Raw genomic sequence first — 12,107 nt, 5'->3', positions numbered from 1 at the left:
TGACCGGGTTTATTTACCACTTCTGCATTTGTTACTTCATGCCGAACGAACACCCCTCGATTCTGTCTCGAGGTCACACGTCGACTAATGCGAGATACAATTTCAGAAATATATGGGCCTTCCAAACGGGCCCGCGCAAGCTGCTGAAGTACAAAGATGCAATGTCCGGAATATAGTTGTATGTTAATTTATACCACTTAAGCCGCGTCTCCGCCGCACGAAGGAATATAAGCTGTTGCCCACGGCATGCTCCCCTTTCGGGCGAAGCCAGATGTATACAAGGTTTTGAAATGGCGACGACTGTTACTTCACAATACAAGAGACACGTTGCGACCATGACCTCTTTGCAACTGTCGAGTAAAGAAGATGTGGCTTGGTCAAGCGCGTTGACTGGGTCTCAGTAGTCGCAGTAACTGCGATTCAATCAACGCAAGCTACAGCTTCTGTTTGTGACAGACATCAAGGGTGTAAATCAAGTACCTTCTACATGCACTCAGACTTGGCTTGCTGCAAAGCTTGTAAACATTGTGAACCATACGACCAAACGTATATAGCGCATCCAAGACGGGACGAAGCGAGAGACCCACAACAAGCATACACAGCGCTAACTTTCAACGACATTGTTGAAAGTTAGCGCTGTGTATGTGTGTTGTGTGTCTTTCTCTTCGTCCCGTCTTGGATTCGCTATACCTTTGGATGCTATGAATCACCAACAAGCCCGCCGTGCACCCTTAGTGAACCATACGACCCAGCCATACGAGGCAGCACGGCAGCCATGACAGCACGTTACTTTGTTACATAGATGACGCCAACGTTTCATGTAGTTTGAACATTCTGCAGTGAATTCTGGTTTGTGGAGACGTATATTAGGTTGATGTTAAGTTTACACGTTACAGAAGATATGCTGGCTAGAGAGCAGTGAAATTAGCTATTCAGCATTTAGCTTGTGCGTTCTGTAGATGTTGGCGGTAATCTGCAGATGCTCTTCAGATTCCCGCATAGTGGCCATCTGTATGCACCGTCAGCTGTCGTAGCCTTCAGACCAACCAACCAAAGGTCATGACTGTTGATACACGTTCAATGGCAGAGCATTTTTTTTAAAGACGATAGTCTTTCTTGGGGAACTTAAACGCAGAAATTTTGGTCTGTCTTTCTGTCTGTCTGTCTTTCTGTTTGTCGGCACGTCCCTCGATTCAGCCACTCGGCCAAAGTTGAACCACTTGCCCAAGGGCCAGCCGTCTTGAACTGGTACGGCTGTTCATACTTGTGAACGTTGTCGATCAAAAAGTAAATATCATGCGTATCTGAGGTGCAACATCACTAGGTAAGTATTAGGTGGCGTGTTCCTTTAATAGAAATGCATACATACGTAATTTTAAGGACCCTAGTTTCTTAAGCTGCGCTGAAAATGCATAAGAATGGAAGCTTGAGCGAGTTGGTATGCGTTCATCTTTGTTGAAACAGCGCTCACTAGACGACGACGAAGTAAAAGAAGGCACAGGACAGGCGCTGCCTGTCCTGTGCCTTCTTTTACTTCGTCGTCGTCTAGTGAGCGCTGTTTCAACAAAGCTGAAAATGCGACTGCGCTGAAATTTGCCTTCCTCTGTGCCCTTCGCACGAGCTCATTGTTGTGTTTCGGTTTCGGTTCTGTATTGCACTGTACGAATGCCATGGGTTGGTGCTGAAAAACTTTAGTTTTGAGAAGGCCAAGAAGGTGAAAAAAAATATTTAAAAAATGAAAAAGCAGCGTTGTGGGCGGCCTTCAGGCTGCCGGTTGTGGGCGCCGCTCTGGCGTTCCTGTTTTACCCAGGCGACGTGTAAATAAAAGAGTGTGTGGAGAGTACTCGTTGAGTGCGGACGTTTCTCTGCAAAGGTCTTCGCCTGCTGCTGCGCCGGGACTACCAGCACGCAACACAGCACTCATGTTTCCCGACGTATTGCCAGATGGCGTCCATATCTCACACAGCGCCTCTTCTATCGTCTTTACACGACATTTGCAGCGAAGCACGCAGATACGCGGCCAATTTTTCTGTTATTTTTTTGGGCTGGGGTTGTTGGGATTTTTAAACCGCTTGTGCTACATCCCCGCCCGCGTAACAAAATGAGGCGCCGCACTCCTTCGTTTCCTGCATGAGCAAGGGGTCATAGAATTTGCTCTCGCGGGATTTCATGCCTGCTTAACGTCACTTCAGTGCAAAGGTCAAGTACGCTTTACACACAAGTGATTAAGGAACCATTTCGGAAAGCCATAAAATTGCAGCAGTTATTTATTCTTTTTTTATAATTCCTTAGCAGTCGCATAAGAAAAGACACTTTTGTAAGGCGTTTCTCGGCCGAGCTTCAATAGAGACTAAACAGGCATATTCTGTGCATGCACTAATGTTACCATGGGCGGTGTCTGTGCACAATTGCTTTCTCTAACGTTAAATATGCAAAGGCACGTTGCACCCTTTCTTTTTCTTTTTTTGCCATGCACTGCGCATTTGCCTGAGTCAAACACGGCATCTGCAAGACCTGTGATCTGGTGAGAACTCTCAAAGTCTCGTCCTCGAACAGCTGGAGAGTAACCGCCCAGTCATTCATTTGCCATTTGCCTAATGCTTAGTCCAACTACAAAGTTACTAGGCTTGTTATGTGCTCAAGGTGGCGCATACAATCGGTCAGTGCGCTATGGTGCGTATCAGGGACAGCTGCCGGCTCGCGCAGGCTCCAGCACGTTGGCGAACGGCGTCAAAGCCACTCTTCGGGGACGTCCACCTTGACCGTGTAGTTCCGGATGTAGATCACTACGAACAGCAAGAAGGCGACCGGAAATACAATGCGAGAGACCAGGTCCACTTTGTCGGCTGTCGACCGTGGTGCCTTCAGCCAGTTCCGGATAGTGGTCTGCCAGCTTCCTTGGTCGTTGCGCCGCGCTGGCCCGTTCTTTGCGTTGCCCTTCGAGTTCTCCTGCAAAGCATGAGAGTGACGAGAATATTTTTATAGAAAGGAGCCTGGTACAATACCACAGGTTCTACCCAGAGACATACGCAACAAATATATGCAAGGGCTGCAAAACCGAAGTGGCCACACTAGAACACGTGCTCTGGGATTGTAACGCATTTCCGAAAGGTGCTAACCCCGAAACCCTTCCGTCGAGGTGGGCCGCTTCATTGCGCAGCTCCAGCCCCGACGACCGATTCTGGGCCGTCCAGCAGGACCGTGAGGCGGCGGAGAGGCAAGGCCTCGACGTCCCCACCTGGGAGACTTAGGCCCGGTCAGCACAAGCACTGCAGGACCCTCAATAAAGTTGTTACTAACTAACCAAACGATCCTCGTAGCGAAAATGCAGCGTGTCTTAATTACCGAACACCATCACGCTTACGAATCGCGCGCACCGAAGGACCTCAGTAAAGTTATTCATCCATCCATCCATCAGGTTTACGCTTCCAATGCAGTAACGAAAAGCTCGTTTACTATTGGATCTCATCCAGTAGTTTTCACAGCAACGTTCTCTGAATCGAAAGGTCCGGCGTCCAATTTCAGGTCAGTGGCGTAATGTTTTCCTCGACCTCTTGCGGAAAAGCGAGTGACTGACTCGTATTGGGCCACATACCTGAAGCTATGCGACATTAACGATATTTCACGATATGTGCGCGACACCGAGAGTACACGATATCCCCTTATCGACATGTCTATATGTTTCAGTTCGTGGACTCCATCGCCCTAAGCATTTTGTCGCCTTTACTCGTGATCGCACCAAGTCAGCGCGTTTTTTGGCACCATGAATGCATCTCCACAACTTATGTTGACGCTAACTATAATCAATCGCAACGCCGTGAACTGATGGTTTATGTTGGGGAACTTCTTTGTTAAAGGTCACTGATACTCGCCGCACCATTGCATCCTCAATGCTGTCGGCAGGCATTTCAAACACAAACACAAGCGTGCGCAGAGTTCTCGATTAAGGGGAGCAAAGTTTTACCGCAGCCCCGCCAACAACCCGCTGGACGAGTCCGAAAGAAAGCAAGCCTCGCAATGCATGCACTAACGCAAATGAAGCAACGAAGCGCTGCTCACTTCAAGGTGGAAAGCAAACCGTTATCGGAATGCAACGTAAGGAGCCTTCGGCCGCCACTATCGTCAGAAACCTGCATTTCCACAAACCTGCACGTTAAACGATCAAGGGACTGGTCCGACTGAGTGAAGATACGGGGCTGACTTGGCGCCTTCTAAGATGATTAGGGCCCCTCCCCCCTGTGCGCACACCTATGATCACAACAATTATAGTGAAAGAAACTCAGCATCTCACTAACCACCAGTTCAATGCCGTCCGCGTCTTCGAAGTTTTCGTCGTCGACCTTGGGCTCCATCTTCTTCACGGTCTCGCCTTGTCGACGGCGAACGACAAGCTCGACGACGGCCACGTCGATCCAGAGTGCGATCACGAAGGCGAGCGTCACTGCGGTCCACACGTCCACGGCCTTGGTGTAGCTGGTGCGGGGGAATTCGGAATCCCTGAGTCTTGACACCGTCGAAGCCATCGCGATCAGCACCAGAGCGGGAACCGTGAGGCGCGTTCGCGTCGCTGCGCCGGTGTTGTCCAGCCAGAGCGGGATCCAGGACAGGAGCACGTACATGGCGCACGGGATGAAGACGAGCACGTCGAGGCTGCGCGACATACGCTGGAACCAGATCTCGGCCCGCAGGCAGGAGTAGTCGCCTGCGAGGATAGTTGATTGATGGGCTTCCCGTTCTCACACCATAAGAGCAGGTGCTCCTAATGTGGGATGAGTATTTTTAAGGCGAAAGCCTTAGATGCGTCATCAAACGCGAAAAGTGACCGTCAGAGACGGTGGCGGCGTCGGCGTCAACACGAAAAGAGGCAAAAAAACGCCAGGCCTGCGCTGAAACCGCAGCACAGTCACAGCGAAAGCTGGAAGAGCGGCGTTTCTAAAGCACCGTTGTAAGCTTGTCTTGTCTTGTCTTGTCGCCTAGATCTTGGCTCATACCCACAAGGGGGATTGGCTCTTTTGGGGCTACTAATACAAGTACACTAGCTAGGTACCCACTACGCCATAAATCACAATTTTTGTGAAGTTCGGAAGCACCTACTAAGCCATTATCCATCATTCTGCGGAGAAGCGAGGCACCAGCTACACGTCTGTAAGCATTATGTGCACTTTGTTGACGCGACGACTGATGACGATGAAGAATTATGGCTCAACCCTTTGTAATGGGTTGGAAGCTTTAAACGGCCCACCAGTTATGTAATTTGCATTAGGTGACGCCCGGTCGCTATGTCCCTCTCCCACCATGCTGTATAACATACTTTGACGTGGGAGGGAGAGGTGGGAGGGGGCGGGGCGGCGAAGAACTTTACTGAGACCCCGAGGAAATGGATCATGCACTTCTATTCCTTGGCAACTAATACAAGTGCACTTGCGAGGAACCCGCTATGCTATAAATCATTGTAATTTCTGAGAACTAGGAAAGCAGGCATTATGCCATTTTTTCGTCATTCTACGGAGAGCCGTGGTACCTGCTAAACGCATGTAAGGCATTATGCGCACTTTTGTTGATGCTGTGCCTGATGACGATGAAGAATTATGGCGGAGCACTTTGTAATGGGTTGGAAGCATTCAACAACCTTCTCGTAGCGCAATTCGCATTGTGTGACGCCTGATTACAGAATTCGCGTTGTGCGACGCTTGGTGTTTATTTTACCCTTCTACCACGCTACATTGCATATGTTAATGTGGTTGCTTCCCGACATGAAGCCTGTATAGGACCTTCTTGCAAAACAGTTTCAAGCACCGGAATGGCTCAGAGGTTGAATACTGGGCTCCCACGCAGAGGGCCCAGGTTCGAACCTCGTTCCATCCTGGAATTTTTTTCTTGTTTCGTTTTTTTTTTCTTATTTCAAGCGATAGTGGTTACGGACACCGGCGGTGGCGGCGGCGGCGGCGGCGGACAACTACGGCGCCAAAAACGGCCGGTGAAATGATCTCATAACAGCCTTCGCTGTAAAATCATCTTGTGATGACATCATCATGGTGATGTCATCATGACATCGCAATGACATCGCATCATGACGTCATCACACGACATCGTCGCTTGTTCAAAGGTAGGCCAATCCCGGAGGCAGAGCAAAACCACGTATACAATCGTCTGAGAAGAAAAGCAAGATGGCTTTCGCCTTCGAGTCGTCTTAGGTGAATGCATAAGGGACCTAGTGACTTTTCTTTATTTACATGGTATACGAAGATGTAGGCGCACAAGTAAGGTGACGGCTACTCCTTAGCTCTTCAAGGGGTCGAACATATAATATACAGGGTCCAATAATAGCATATAAAACAGCATTCTCCCAGTAACACCAGAACATAACAAGCCCGCGGCACATGCTATATAGAATTTGAATAACACCACGACACTCCAGTATGGCGTCTCAAAAATACAAATAATAATGTATCCTTATATGAAGTTCTGAAGTCAGCGGGTGGCATCATGTACATGAATTATCGCGTAGAGGCATGCATAGCAGTCAATTGAGACAACACAGTCAACAATCACATATAGGTATGTACAAGGTAACGTTAACAGAAAACGTAACAGACTTTCTGTTACGTTTTATGGCAACGTCACCTTGTACATACATAACATTACCTTGAAGACAGCACGGTCAATAATCACACATATATACACTGTGACGTTAAAACAAAACAAAGATTAAATGCGCTAATAACGAGTTGAAACGCAACTACTCCGTATGCTTCATATGTATAACGCCATCGTCTTAGGATCATAACGTGTACACGCGACCAAACTTACCAATTCGAATGATGTTTGCAGAATTTGTTTCCCGTGAAAACGGACTTCACTAAGGTGAAAATTGGGGCTTTGTTCGCGATTCATTGCCAGCAGTAGACGTAGCGCGGTGCGGACAGCGACGAAAGCCCGAATGGCGAAAACAAAACAGAGATCTTCTTTTGTCATCATTCGCGTAGCGCTGTTTGTGCCGTGAAGCGAGAATTCCATTAATGCTTCTACGTGCTGCAGTGTGTCGATCCGTGTTCCTTCTCCGCGATATTTGTCAAATGCAACGTCGGTCAAAAGTACTCCAGTCCGCGGCGCTCTTTCTCTCGGCGTTTCGGACCTTCTATAGCGTCTTCACAACGACCTAAGAAAAAAAAAATTAGCCCTTGCTTTATCGCGAAAATGGGGGCAAGTTAAGTTTGGCGTGTGCGTGCCTGACGTACTTCTTTCTTTCTTTCTTTCTTTCTTTCTTTCTTTCTTTCTTTCTTTCTTTCTTTCTTTCTTTCTTTCTTTCTTTCTTTCTTTCTTTCTTCTTTCTTTCTTCTTCTTTCTTTCTTTCTTTCTTTCTTTCTTTCTTTCTTTCTTTCTTTCTTTCTTTCTTTCTTTCTTTCTTTCTTTCTTTCTTTCTTTCTTTCTTTCTTTCTTTCTTTCTTTCTTTCTTTCGAGGGCACCTTCGAGGGCCGCATTTCTGTACGCTCGCTGGCGCCGGGATTTTTGCGTACAACGCCGCCACTGAAATCTGAGAATATTAGAAGCTTCGCTAAGTAATCTTGATAGTAGACCTCAGAAAAAGGAAAATGCACAGTTCCCCCTATTTCTCTCTTTAAGCAGAGTTTTTATGTTCATAAACAGGCCAGCAAGCAGGCGCCAACAGGCGCAAGTAGCAAGCCTTTCTATATAGGAAAATGTAAAAGTGAACTGTTTTCGAACGAAAAACAGACTTCACGTACATATATGGTGCGTGGTCTAGAAGTGCGAATGATATGAAAGGCCCGTGACATCCCCGAACCCTGGAAGGCTTGAAATGTCAATCACTCTATCACATCACAACACATTATTTTTTTAGCGTCCATCTGTTAGTCAACGCAGATTATGCTCTAAGAAAATATCGAGTATTTGGAGAGTATTTATGCCACGGAATCGTCATCTCGCTTGCTCGCGTTTCCTTTCTTGAAACCTCGGCTATCGCCACTTTCTAACCAAGAGTGCTTTGCCCCGCTGATAGCACGCACCGCGGTGATAACGCAAGGAAAGTAGATGACGACTATAGTTGCCTGGCAGAAACGCTCTCGAAATACTCAGTTTTTTTTTCTTAGAGACTAAAGTATACAACGTCGAGAAGGTGCGAAACACTAGGAAAATGCCGGAAGCATCTTAAACGTGGTGTCAGGAGCAGAGTTGTCAAACAATCTACTGCACCGAAGAAGCTTACAGAAAAGTCAACGTACCTGTGATCGTTCGACTTGTGCAGCTGCCCAGTATGTGGCCAGTCAATTTGTAGTTCCTCATGAGGATGTCCTTGTAAAACTCTACAGGCTGGTGGAGTTGGAAAGCAAACACTATGTCCTCAGTTGTGTATTTATCTGTGGTACAAGAACACAGATGCGTTAGTCGTTGCATAACGACAATGTATACAACATTCTCCAAGGTTTCAATATAGAGAGACAGATGCTTTACGCTCTCGTTTAGCCCCCAGAACTTTACGATACGTGTTTCGTAGGCGTTGGTTTTTCTGTACGTGAATTTATCAATATTGAGATGAGCAGTCTCGATTCCGTAAGCACGACACGTCGTTCCTCGGTTCAACTTTAAGTAACTCCATGTAGATGGTCAAAATGCACAGTGGTCAAAACTGCACCGTGTCTTATGAGGCACAGCGTGCCTCATAAGACACTGTGCAGTTTCGGAATGATTAATTTTATTCTGGAGCACATGAACATACGTTCACGTCAGCTGAAATTGACTGCATTCTTTAGTGATAGTTATATGTTGCGGGAAAAAAAAAACATGAAAGTCGCTTTGCATACTCTTTCAAAATTAGGGAGACAACCGTATATTATAGGAGCACAGTGTGTGTGTGTGTGTGTGTGTGTGTGTGTGTGTGTGTGTGTGTGTGTGTGTGTGTGTGTGCGCGTGCGTGCGTGCGTGCGTGCGTGTGTGCGTGCGTGCGTGTGTGTGTGTGTGTCTGTGTGTGTGTGTGTGTGTGTGTGTGTGTGTGTGTGTGTGTGTGTGTGTGTGTGTGTGTGTGTGTGTGTGTGTGTGTGTGTGTGGTGTGTGTGTGTGTGTGTGTGTGTGTGTGTGTGTGTGTGTGTGTGTGTGTGTGTGTGTGTGTGTTTGTGTGCGTGTGTGTGTGTGTGAAGAACGGGGGAGAGGGAGTATCTCTTGCGTAGCAGGCATGAGCGATGCACATGAACACTGTTAAGTGCAATACGAATAAAAAGAGATGAAAAATGCTTGAACAGCAGGTGTCGCTAGCCACATCCCCTGTTCTAAGGTCTTATATTTCGCCCCGCCACGGTGGTCTAGTGGTTATGGCGCTCGACTGCTGACCCGAAGGTCGCGGGATCGAATCGCGGCTGCGGCGGCTGCATTTTCCATGGAGGCGAAAATGTTTGAGGCCCATGTACTTAGATTTAGGTGCACGTTAAAGAACCCCAGGTGGTCGAAATTTCCGGAGCCCTCCCCTACGGCGTCTCTCATAATCATATCGTGGTTTTGGGACGTTAAACCCCACATATTATTAAGGTCTTATATTTCTTTAAACCTCCATCTTTCCCTAAATTTCTGCCTTTTATGAATATTAAAAGACAATATAGAGCGAAAACACTAATTGACGAGAAAAGCGCCTGCTTGGTACCTTGCAATCGTCGAGTGGAATAGAAAGACGAAAGAATGATAAAAGAGAAAATATGCGATGAACATGAACCCGCGTCTCCACAGCACCGCGCAGACACATACGCTCACACTGCGTATAGTTCGTATAGTTCGCAGAGTTCACGGACTCCTCCCACAAAGACCGTGTCCAGCAAAACACCTTTACAGGAAAGACGATGCCGAGACCTATTATCGGAGGTTGTGGAGTACAGGAAAGGTTACAGTACTCACAGCTTGGCATGATGACTGAGCAACTCTGAGTGTCAAAGGGGTACCTCTTCAGGTTCATCGGGCACGACAGCTTTAGTGTGAGTCTGATGGAAACGAACGTTGCAACCATGTAGTTAACATCACTGCAGTGTCAATGTACTAACGTCGCAGTCAACAGCACAACGAAGTTCGTCTGAGTTTCTAGATCTTTTAGTGTCGTGTGTGTTGTTTGAAGGAAACATGTAGCAACCAAGACTACGCAAAACTGCATGTCCTCTACGTACGCCCACGTATCGGTATACGTTCAGCAGTATTCTGAAACTTCGAATGTTATTGTGGCGCGAAAGTTATGGCAAGTGGCAGCGAATAAAGGCTTGTGGAACGCGGCACGCCCATTGAGCCCTGCAATACCATAACTACACAATGATATTGTACAGCTCTTACACATCGTTTCTTGTTGCTATTTTTATTTGCGCTAACTGTATTTGCGGGAACTGTTAAGCCGCACTAATTGTTATCCTGCATTTAGTGAAGTGCACAGAATCTGCCGTTGTTGACATAAAAATGTGAAAGTTTGTTTACGAAAGTTACATTCCAACAGTGTACTGCATATCTAGAACAAAATGAAGCAGCCCCTGCTGTGTTCCCCCCACCACCACGCGCCACTGGTGCCTTCGGTATATCACCTACCTTGCGCTGTAGAGAACCCGTCCTGTTGGGAAGATGCGGATAAGGAAATTTGGCCGGGGCACGTTGTGAAAGTGGCCCTCTTTCTCGTTAGAGAAGAACGCGTCTGGCTTCCAGATCTTTCCGGCGTCGTATAGGTGTACATACTGGACGTCGCCAGCGCGGTCGTCGAACGCCAGTCGCGGATCGAGCCAGCTCTGTCTGAAGTAGACCTGAATCGTGTAGTCCTAGGAGGAGTGCCGGGAGTAGATATTAATGCATTGCATTCGGAGGAGCAGATTGAAAGAAGAGAGAAAAAAGGTGCACGAGTTTGTGTGAAACCAACCGTTTGCGTATGGCTAGCCTGGCGCATTTGCTATAATGTTGACTTTCAAGGTAAATGAAGAATTAGTTTTAATTAAGAGTAACGTTGAAGCGCAACTGAATTTTACAGTTTTTTTTTTATTCATGCGATGTAAGGACATGTTGGCAGAAAACTAGGCCACCGGCTACTCCTTAGCTCTTGAAGGGATCAAGCACACGACACACAGGGCCCAAATATTACATGCAGAACAGCGTTCTCACAGTAAGATCAGAACATAAAAATATACGCGGCACATATAATATAAAAATTTACATAACAACATGGTATTACTACTAATGTATCAAAAATACAAATAATAATGTCTCTTTATGGGAACTTCAGTTGTCAGTAGGTTACATGCACCATTTAGATGAATTATCACGCACAGACATAACATAATAGTCAAAACAATCCCATATATACCACTATGACGTTTATATAACACAAAAAAATGCTTTTAATAACGGCCAAAAATGCCGCAGTCCTCAAGAAAACTTTTTTAAATGTTTTTAACGCGCGCTTCCGCAAGGTTCTTTTTGACCACGGGTCCAAACGTTTCTTTACACATAGTGGTGGTATATTGTCTAATGATATTAGTGCTGGTTTAAGTCGGCGTCTTGGTGTCTCGTGGTGTGGGCATTCGTGGTGTGGGCAATTCCAGTATGGAACAGGCGAACGAAAGAAATCAAACTCGGCGCAGATTACGTTGTTACTCACCGCATTTTCTCATTAAAAAAAAAATTAAGCTTGCCTCAGGGGTGCAACAGCCGAAATAGGATTTGGAGCAATTTTTGGAGTAGCAAAATGTTGCTTTTGGAGCACAAAAATCCCGATTTGGAGCAGGTTACGAAAAAAAAAACCTGAATTTTTTAGCACGAAATCTCATATTTGGAGCATTATAACAAAGAAGGCTTACTTTTGGAAAAGAAAACAAAAATCACTACAAACCATTTAACATCAGCTAACTCGTGCGCATGCAGTGCACGTGCAACACTGCTATTTCAATAAAAGCAGTGTGTTGAGCCACCCCACAGTGCGAACAATGACTAAGTCCATATTAGCATTTCCAGGGCCTGTCAAATAAGTCGACAGGCACTGCAAATGCTGATGTGGGCCTGTGAACCTGGCAACTTAAAAATTCGAGAGATTCGTAAAGCCAGGCGCAAGTGGGGGTGGCGAAAAAGAAAACTGGCGTACG

At 46.6% G+C, this 12,107-nt stretch overlaps 1 protein-coding gene across 1 annotated transcript; it reads right to left on the bottom strand.

Annotated features, from left to right (window-relative positions):
* Positions 1-2,280: 2,280 nt before the first annotated feature.
* LOC119394888 (glutamate-gated chloride channel) lies at positions 2,281-11,275 on the bottom strand. The gene is made up of 6 exons (XM_037662187.2): positions 11,267-11,275; positions 10,570-10,793; positions 9,901-9,983; positions 8,244-8,378; positions 4,296-4,702; positions 2,281-2,949 (listed from the first exon to the last, which is right to left on the bottom strand). Exons 1-6 carry the CDS (start codon positions 11,273-11,275, stop codon positions 2,731-2,733), a joined length of 1,077 nt encoding a protein of 358 aa, XP_037518115.1. The 3' UTR covers positions 2,281-2,730.
* Positions 11,276-12,107: the final 832 nt, after the last annotated feature.

The sequence above is a fragment of the Rhipicephalus sanguineus genome, chromosome 5 (assembly GCF_013339695.2).
Source record: "Rhipicephalus sanguineus isolate Rsan-2018 chromosome 5, BIME_Rsan_1.4, whole genome shotgun sequence".
Classification (NCBI taxonomy): Eukaryota; Metazoa; Arthropoda; class Arachnida; order Ixodida; family Ixodidae; genus Rhipicephalus; species Rhipicephalus sanguineus.
Note: the sequence above shows the minus strand (reverse complement) of the source record. Positions and strands in the feature narration are given on the sequence as shown.

Bases quoted from the DNA above. Each gene is read 5' to 3' on its own strand.
- LOC119394888 (XM_037662187.2), bottom strand. The intron at 9,984-10,569 runs GTAGGTGATATA...CGTTTCCATCAG, and splicing joins CGGGTTCTCTACAGCGCAAG to ACTCACACTAAAGCTGTCGT. The intron at 4,703-8,243 runs GTACGTTGACTT...CTATCCTCGCAG, and splicing joins CACAAGTCGAACGATCACAG to GCGACTACTCCTGCCTGCGG.